The 9,255-nt window shown below is 39.3% G+C and overlaps 2 protein-coding genes across 2 annotated transcripts in view; both read right to left on the bottom strand.

Moving 5' to 3' along the window:
- Positions 1-4,966, bottom strand: part of LOC109834715 (protein MAIN-LIKE 1-like) — a 7,169-nt gene extending 2,203 nt beyond the window's left edge. Inside the window, exons 1-6 of the mRNA XM_020402740.1 lie at positions 4,877-4,966; positions 4,641-4,729; positions 3,831-4,552; positions 3,674-3,761; positions 3,164-3,574; positions 2,860-3,070 (exon numbers count right to left, since the gene is read on the bottom strand). Coding sequence (XP_020258329.1) covers positions 2,860-3,070; positions 3,164-3,574; positions 3,674-3,761; positions 3,831-4,552; positions 4,641-4,729; positions 4,877-4,880 — 1,525 coding nt within the window. The 5' untranslated portion in view covers positions 4,881-4,966. The remainder of the gene's footprint in view (positions 1-2,859; positions 3,071-3,163; positions 3,575-3,673; positions 3,762-3,830; positions 4,553-4,640; positions 4,730-4,876) is intronic.
- LOC109834714 lies at positions 4,887-7,031 on the bottom strand. Its single transcript, XM_020402739.1, has 2 exons — positions 5,911-7,031; positions 4,887-5,838 (listed from the first exon to the last, which is right to left on the bottom strand). Exons 1-2 carry the CDS (start codon positions 7,029-7,031, stop codon positions 4,887-4,889), a joined length of 2,073 nt encoding a protein of 690 aa, XP_020258328.1.

Here is a 9,255-nt window from a genome sequence, read left to right as displayed (position 1 = left end):
CGTCGAGATGAACCCCCTTGACGGTCCAAGATGTTGGAAGAATAGATCTCTCAAGATCAGCAAGACTTACTCTGATACCATGTTAAGTTGGTATTGAAGAGAACTTGATTTGATGATCAGATTTACAGTGTATATATACACAAACAGTAACCCACACTAGGAGGCGGCTAGGAGACGGCTAAGGTGGCTATATACATGTAGGGCGGCTAGGAGGCGGTTATACACATGTAGGCGGCTGAGGCGGCTCATGATATTATCTAACAACATTAATTTTCTTACAATGAAGATTATGATGCACAAAGCAGAAACGTATACTTTTATAAGGATTCATATGCTCTTTCCTATTGGACTGTACTTATTTTCTCAATCATAAATCATTTATTATTTGGAGCATGTATGTGTATATTCGTTGTTACTCAGGGGGGAAAACAAAATATGAGATAGATTAGAATAAGCAAACATCAAGGATTACAACAGTCAACTAAATATTAGATAATTGTGATAAAGGAATATGAACTATTTATCAATTTTTTTTAGGTATACACAGATCCAAATCTAATTTTGCATTATAATGTAGTTGGTAAGATGCAAATTATGACCACATTACTAAAGTGTTGAAACTTCTACCATCCTGTACCCATGTGGGCGGACCTAACAAGCTACACTCACAAGGGATGATGCAAATGAAAGAATAAGGTCTTGAGTGAAGAAGAAAAGATTAGTTAACTAAGTCTAGCTCTAGGATCTCCATGTTTGGTGTTAGCAAGACAAGCACAGATAGTTTTAATTAGTTAAATCAGCTTACCAACTTAGGTTTGAAGCTAAGTGAGGATTTAGAATCTTAATTAGCCCTCTTGTATTAATTAGAGTAACCCCTCTGGCAACGTTCGAGGTTCATACAATATGGTTGCCTTGATAAGCCATCTATCTTGTTAAAAAAGTAAGAGATGATGTTAATTTTCTAGGGTTAATGACCTAGTGAGGTGTCCATTTAGTCCCAACAAACCTTGAACAGAACAATGTGAGCCTTATCTTATATAGGTTAGTAATGTACTCCATGGTCTCAGAGATTCGGTTGTTGAGACCTTTTGTGTGATCATAGTTCCAAAGACCAATTCCAAGAGCTTTCTTATGCCAAATAGCCATAATAAAGTAAACATATGCACCCTTTCCGAGAAAAGAGGAGTGTAATATATACAATTCTTATTGGTTAAGGAATAAATGAGTTTAAGCTATAGACTTTTACACACCAATGGAGTTAGCCCTAATTAAATATTAAATTGCTACAACAAAGTGTGAGATATCACTTCTTCCTAAGTTGAACATTTTGGGCTTGGGCCTTTAGAGGCATATTTTTACGGAAAAGGTACTGGACGTGGTTCCGTCCAGACCCATTTACATCCAATATAGGAAAGCTAAATAAAAAAAAGTAAAGGTGTGTGTGTTTTTATTTTTGTTTTTATTTTTGGATAAAAAAGTAAAGTGGGGTGTGTGTGTTTTATTTATTTTTTGGATAAAAAACGTAAAGGTGTGTGTTTATTTTTATTTTTGGATAAAAAAGTAAAGTGGGGTGTGTATGTTTTATTTATTTTTTGGATAAAAACGTAAAGGGGTGTGTTTATTTTTATTTTTATTTTTTTGATGTGTGTATGCACACTTCATATACATTCCAATAATGATATGTTTGTTTGCATGGAAGTAGCTGAAGTAAAAAAAAAGTTGAGGCTACTTCTATTGCTTCCGAGCAAAAACAATATGTCTGTTTCTTTGGAAAATCTATTTTTGGTACTTCCTTAAATGCTGACATAATGTCCATATGTCATTTCTACTTCTTAAATATTTGTTCGCCCCTCAAGGCTCGAAAATAGTTAAAATTTAGGAATAAAATTAAATTTTGTATTATATGGATATTCTCCACTTCTAAATCAAATCCGGAAAGATAATCTCTCTCTCTTCCTAACAATACCTTCAGTTGTTGTCCAAACAAAAAAGTGAATAAAGTGGAAGAAGTACTATTTCCATTAGTTCCAAAAATATGTGGAAAACAAAAATACTGCTTCCGCTATTTTCGACTACAAAATTCAAATTTCTATATTCAATTCTCAACAGAGGGGTTTCCTTTTTAAACATTACAAGTTCATTTGGGACTCCATCCAAAACAAGGTAAATATTTTCTTCTGACTCCTATCCAAGCACAAGCTACAAACTAAAGGGATTTTATGCAAAAAAAAAAAAGTTGAGTAGGTAATTCTACTTGCTCTCTATGCTCATTTGAGATTGAATGCGATCACTACCTCTTCTACACATGTCCAAATTACCTTGGAGGTTTGGTACTTCCTTTCTGTGCACGGGCATGTTTCATCCCATGCACTACTAGAATCAAATGGGGACTTTATTCATGATGGGAAGCTATGAAAGATGTAGAAAGTGTTAATTCTTGCATTCTGTTAGTGCTTGTGGAGGATAAGAAATAATTTAATTTTCACTGTAGCCTGATTTTAATTTTTTATTATCAAAATCGACTGTGTATCCTTTTATTTACTGAAATCGACCGGTTTTCTCGCCACGTCAGCGTCGTGGCGAGAAAGCTGGTCGATTAATTTTTAATCGTCTTCGTAAACAGTCGGGGTTGGCAACCCCGACTGTTTAGTCCATCGCCTGTTAAGAGGTTAACTAAATGGTCGGGGTTGGGAACCCCGACCATTTAGTGAAGCTGTTAGCGGGCGCTGAACTAAACAGTCGGGGTTGCCAACCCCGACTGTTTACGAAGACGATTAAAAATTAATCGACCAGCTTTCTCGCCACGACGCTGACGTGGCGAGAAAACCGGTCGATTTCAGTAAATAAAATCATGCGCACAGCTTGATCCCGCCCCCGTGTGATCTCGTCGACGTCGCCGCCCATACTCAATTGGTCGCTCCTCCCGTCCATCACGGCTTGCATGACGCGTCCTCTGAAGAGCCGACCGTATCTTTTTTATCATTCGAAGGAACATGTTCCTCGGCTCCTGCTCGGTAGTCGTGCGCAATGCGTCATGTGCCATTCCGGAAAGCTCTTCGAGCTCTTGTACCTATAAAATAAAAACCGAAAGAAAATTATTATCAAGTGGATGGTGAGAAAATAAAACTCAGAAAATAATTGTATATTTTTCTTATACACTTACCAACTCTCTCTCGACTGGGCCTCTTGGTATGTACTCCTTCGGGGCTTTGTTTTCCTGAAATATCCACCGGCGAGTAATCCCCCAATACCACCGTAGGTACACACCTAGGTCAGGTGCATCAGCCCTCTCCATCACTACCTGTTCCTCCCTTAAAACCCACCTATGGATGTAATTTTGGCGAATTATTTGCCAATTAGCACGATGTGCACCTTTTCTTGGATCTCTCTCTATTCTCTCCACAGGCGCTGGAATATGTTGCCGTAGTCCAAATTGTCGAAGCACACGGTCAGGCAAGTGCATTTCGACAATCTCAAAGCATATAAGGGGGACGCGAGCACGCCATACATCCTCACCTTCTCGGCAAATATCCGGTAGTGACTCCAACACTAGCTCGTAGGGCATCCATTTGACCTATAAAGAAGATATTATGAGATATTGAATGAATATATTTAGATATTGGTAACAATTGGTCGCATAATTGAATATATTTAGATATTATAATTTTTATACCTGTTCATCCTCCATCTGATCAAGCTCATTTCTGTAAAAGTTTTCATGCCCCTTTGGAGAGGTTTGCCAAGATCTGGACACATTCCATCTATTTTATATACAACGGGTTAGTATATATTGAAATAAAGCACTAAAATTACATGCATCTTAATAATACCTGCAGCCTAACGGAATATGCCCATCGAGAGCGCGGGCCTCCCTCAAATCAGGTGTTCCCATATGCAATCGCTCCCATGACCATATCTGCAGCAAAGTGAGGCAGCCCTTCAATTCTTTATTTTGTACGAGTGCTATTTTCGTCATCTCTCTATACAAGTAGGCTAACACTGCACTCCCCCAAGATAACTCTCCACACTCTTCTAGGTCCCCAAGAAGCGGTAACCATCTCACGTGCACGGAATCCTTAGTGGAATCCGGAAACAGAATAGTACCGATCATATGTAAAATATATGCACGGGCATAGCGCTTAATGATCTCATCAGTCGCATCGATCGGTACATTCTGAAAGTTATTCCTTAACCATTCGAGTTTGATCTTTCCCCCCTTCATTGTAGGAGTGTGACCCAACAATTCTTCACACGTAGTGCCATAGTGGAAGTCATCGGTGCCCGTCACTGCATCACCATCTACTCTGAGGCCAAGTATAACCCCAACATCCTGTAAGGTAATCGTCGCCTCTCCTTGGCGCAGATGGAAAGTATTTGTCTCGGGCCTCCATCGTTCAACCAATGCCGTCAAAAGTGCCCAATCAAGTCTTACCCATTTAATTTGTGAACACTCAAAAAAGCCGGCTTGACGCACATAATATTGTATCTGTGGATCCGTCAACTCCCAGCTAGAATGTGCACGGGTATGATCGACAATAGTAATACTCGGGGCCTGCATGTAGTAAACAGTGCAAATGTTCAGTAACAATCAACTACATTGAAATTTATATATAATTGAAAATAATAAAATTGCACTTTACCTCCCCAGCGTCTATCTTCGCGGATCGGTGGCGCTCTTGGTCATAAAGAACATCACGTGTCAATGGACCCGCCTCCATAACTGAAATATCTGCACATATAACGATGATACATTAATTGATCTATAATTGAGTTAGAAAAAAATTGATTTTACTATAAGCATTGATTTATAAGCATTGTTTGACTATAAGCATTGATTTTACTATAAGCATTGATTTACAAATGTATAAAATTGTACCCATTAATTGCTATCTATTTGGATTGGTCGGGCAATGAGATCTTCTATGCCCGGCTTGTCTGCAATATCCACATCTATTTTTTTTCGGAGCTCCTTCCCGGCCTTCATCCATAGTACCTTTTAAGCGTACTGATCGTGGGCGTCCGGCTTGTCTCTTATAGCTTGGAGGCACCACATGCGGCCCGTTATAGTGTGGCCAATAACGACTATCATGTACGGGGTGGAAACACTGCTTATATGCCTCTCTATAGTTGCTTGATTGATACCACTCAGAAGCGTATGTGTAATACGAAATATTTGCACCCCCCGATTGCTTGGACGTAACCGCTATGACATGTGGACAAGGCAATTTTTGCAATTCTGGTATGTTACAGGTGCATGTGCAATGTGCACCTCCCAAATTGACGGTGTAATTGTGACCATGTTTGTCTGTAACCTCCCATTCATCTACAGCAAATCTAACAATCTTCGTGCCTCTCGCCTGCTTAACTCGAGCCTCTAAAATCGCCTCATTTTTTGGTGTCAAGAACGAGGCCCACATTGCTCCATCCTCTCGCCGCTTGACAAAATAGTAATTGAGCCTATAAAATGTCCTCGCAACCAACGCCTGTATGGGCATTGCCCGAGCCCCCTTAAGTACCCCGTTGAAGCTTTCAGAACAATTGGTTGTCATCATGCAGAACCGATTCCCTCCATCTTTACTGAGTGCCCACCGGTCGACGTAATCACTGCCCAGACTTCTCTCAATCCAATCATGTGCAGCTTGAGATGTTGTCTTGATTTGATCCCGTATCCGATCATACACATATGTTTCCGGCGTACAACCCGCTTGCCACAGAAGGTTTTGTAAATGAATCTGACTAAAGCTCTTTTTGAAGTTAGCTCTAATGTGTCGTAAGCAATAGCGATGATGGTGATGAGAGCCAAATCTCCTCCATAATGCTTTTGGAATACCTTTCATCCTATCAGATATGAAAGTAATTTTTCTAGGAGGCAACACATTAAAAATATATAATTGAATGCAAGAAAAAAACCACTCCCAATTTTCACTGTTCTCGACCTCCACAACGGCGAAGGCCAAAGGAAATAAGCCACCATCTGCATCAACTCCTGTAGCAACAAGCAGTACACCCTTGTATTTACCGTATAAGTGTGTGCCATCAATGCTAAGAATAGGCCGACAAAATTTAAACCCCTCAATAGAAGGCCCAAATACCCAAAAAACGGAGGTGAATTGATGAACTCCCGGATCGATCTCTTTGGTTATGAGTTTGTATTCAGATCCAGGATTACTTCTTTTGATCGCATCAAGATATTGAGCTAGTGTCGCGTAAGACTTGTCCCAATCACCAAATATTTTTGTCATCGCAATTCTTCTTGCATTCCATGCTTTAATATACGAGATTTTAATGAACTTGGTATCAAGCACTTTCTCAATTATATTATCGGGCGTTAGATCAAGCTTCTTCCTTAATTTTGGCATAATCAACCGCGCTATGTAAGAGGCAGATGCACCACTGTGATCTTGCTCTAATATTGGATTGACACATGTGTGAACACCGCAGTATTCACTGATCCTAAATTGAAAATTGTGTTTCTTTCCTGCAAATGCATATAACTTCCAAGGACATGAGTAATCAGCTTCATTTCCCTCGGTCAGACCTATTCTTTGCGTGTTTATAAAACATATTGCATCATAACTTGTGTGATTGCTTTTAACTTGCTTGAACTTGAAATTCTTTTCGAAAGAGTATTCACGAATAGCATCAACCAATTGGTCTTTAGTCTCGAATAAATCACCAACTTTAAAGGGGGCGTCATCATCTCCTCTACGAGTTGAACTTTCACCGATGCACATATCTTTTACTGTGGAAGAACGAATCCACTCATCATCTTCAAACTCGTCGGGGGGTGGTTCTTCATACTCAACGTAGTCATTATTAACGTAAGCCTCATCAGGCCATTCCGGATTATCTTCGACATCTTGGGTAACAAATTGCATGCTATCAACTGGTGCACTATATTGTTCTTCACCTCCCGAGTCATTGCTTCTTTCATCCTCTTCGATTGATGCCCTACTTAACGGCCCCATATTTCCATAAGAGACTTCGTTATTCATGACATTTGACGTTCCACCGAATTGAGCCCGCTCCATTTCATTCGAAGAAGAAAGAAACCCATCGGAATTAACTCTCATATCTAACATGCGTGAGAATTCTCCTGGAGGTTTGAATATTTGGCACAGATTATGTGGTAACTTTTCTATAAACAATTCTACCGTTTGTTGCGACTTGCCCAATTTAAACATAATACTCATATGATAATCGTTCGAGATCTCCACTGCGGATGTTCTATCAATAGCTATGGGCCAATTGCATATAATTTTCAGTCGGTATTCTCGTGGGTCAATTTCCGTAACTCGGTGTAATTCCATAACCAAGTCGTAGTAACTATATGATTCCGAGATCATTAATGGCGTCGTTACCCCTCCGACGTACATTGGCATATTATTCATCCCATAATTAATTTGCCCACCATAAGAACAAACAATAAACATCATATTGTTCAACCTATTCAAAAGAAAATTATATCATTTAAATATAAAAAAATTAAATTAATATGCAAATAATCTTATATAATTTCAACCAAAAACCCTAATTCCCAAATTGTAAATCCTAAACCCTAAAATTGAACAATTGAACATTATATGCCCTAAAAGTTAATTACATCGATAATAATCATCATACAAACGAATTTCACAGATAAATCTAGCCCACGAAATTCATTTATGAATGAAAACCCTAGCAAATTATTTTTAAGAAAAAAATCCTACATTTCTACAAGTTAAAAGAGGAGAGGAGTAGAAGAAATTACCAATATACGTTTAAGATAACTTTTGATTTGAAGTTCCGCCGAAGAAACGAGCTCAAAATTGAGATCTGAAGCTGGTTTTGGGAGAACAGACGGAAGAGAGAGAAGAGAGAGGCGGAGAAATGAGATGGGATCGGGGAAAGGGGGTTGCGGTGGCTTTTATACGGTGGTGGGGACCCAGAATAAGTAGTCGGGTTTCCCAAACCCGACTACTTTCGGCCTCGCCCTTGCCCTCTGCTTAATGGTCGGGGTTGGGGCCCCGACCAATTAAAAATGAGCTTCGAAATGGTCGGGGTTCCCAACCCCGACCAATAGGTCTCTTACGAAATGGTCGGGGTTCCCAACCCCGACCATTTAGTTAACCTCTTAACAGGCGATGGGCTAAACAGTCGGGGTTGCCAACCCCGACTGTTTACGAAGACGATTAAAAATTAATCGACCAGCTTTCTCGCCACGACGCTGACGTGGCGAGAAAACCGGTCGATTTCAGTAAATAAAAGGATACACAGTCGATTTTGATAATAAAAAATTAAAATCAGACTACAGTGAAAATTTGTTCAATTTAATTTTTAATGGAGAAACGTTCGTACCACAGCAGATAACGACTAACATAGCTCATTTCATCATGTTCTGGATAGGGATTTCCAGCAAAGAAGGGGCTTAGGAGGTGAGAACAGCTGCCAAAGAGCAAGGAATTGAAGCATTGTTGCAGAGCAAGGATGAACCTGGAGAGGGAGCTAACTTCCGATGGGTTTCATGCTGCTTTTCTGTTGGATAAACAAAACAATTTCTCTTCTTATGTGTGTGTTGTAGTTGTTTTTTTTTCCTTTTTTTTTTGTGCTATAGTGGGCGGCTTTGATACAACTTTTGTAACTGTTTTATAGATTTTTTGGGTCCGTTGGAGACTGAGGCAAACAGAGTATCAACCATCTATAACCTAAATGATAGGTGATGATAATGATCCTCTCCCTATCTGTAGGTATGAATTGGATGATACTTTATTTCTCCTTATCCCCTAGCCTACCTAAGAATTGCTAACTTATGGCAATGAAATGAACAAGGCATTTCGCCCTATTTCTTCTTACAAAAAAATAAAAAATAAAAAAAGAAGGAAATTATTTCTTTCATCTACTTCCTAAACGAGCCCCAAACTCCCTTATTTCCCCTTTATTTTCTCAACTAACGGGTTTGAGTTTTTCTAGTTCCATCAAATAGTTTGTTGAGAGAAGTGAAAAGTGCAGTAAGACTAATTCCGACAAATTCATTGCTTGAATTTCTATGATTTTGGACTGAAGAGTGTACATGCATGATAATTGATAACTAATGCAATCGGGTTAGCATTTGTCATCACGCTCTCGTTTGATCGGCTGTGGACCTGCGGTTGTAATATTATTACGCAAAATAACAGTACAATTAGAAAGTTGAGCCTCCCTTGCATTTCTCAGTCTCCATTTCACGAGAGGAAAGCTCTAAATTACAAAATGGAAGAGTACCTTCTGCAATATGCA

Source organism: Asparagus officinalis, chromosome 3 (genome assembly GCF_001876935.1).
Source record: "Asparagus officinalis chromosome 3, Aspof.V1, whole genome shotgun sequence".
Classification (NCBI taxonomy): domain Eukaryota; kingdom Viridiplantae; phylum Streptophyta; class Magnoliopsida; order Asparagales; family Asparagaceae; genus Asparagus; species Asparagus officinalis.
Note: the sequence above shows the minus strand (reverse complement) of the source record. Positions and strands in the feature narration are given on the sequence as shown.

Bases quoted from the DNA above. Each gene is read 5' to 3' on its own strand.
- LOC109834714 (XM_020402739.1), bottom strand. From the start codon at position 7,031: ATGGAGCGGGCTCAATTCGGTGGAACGTCAAATGTCATGAATAACGAA. The intron at 5,839-5,910 runs GTTTTTTTCTTG...CATATCTGATAG, and splicing joins AACAGTGAAAATTGGGAGTG to GATGAAAGGTATTCCAAAAG.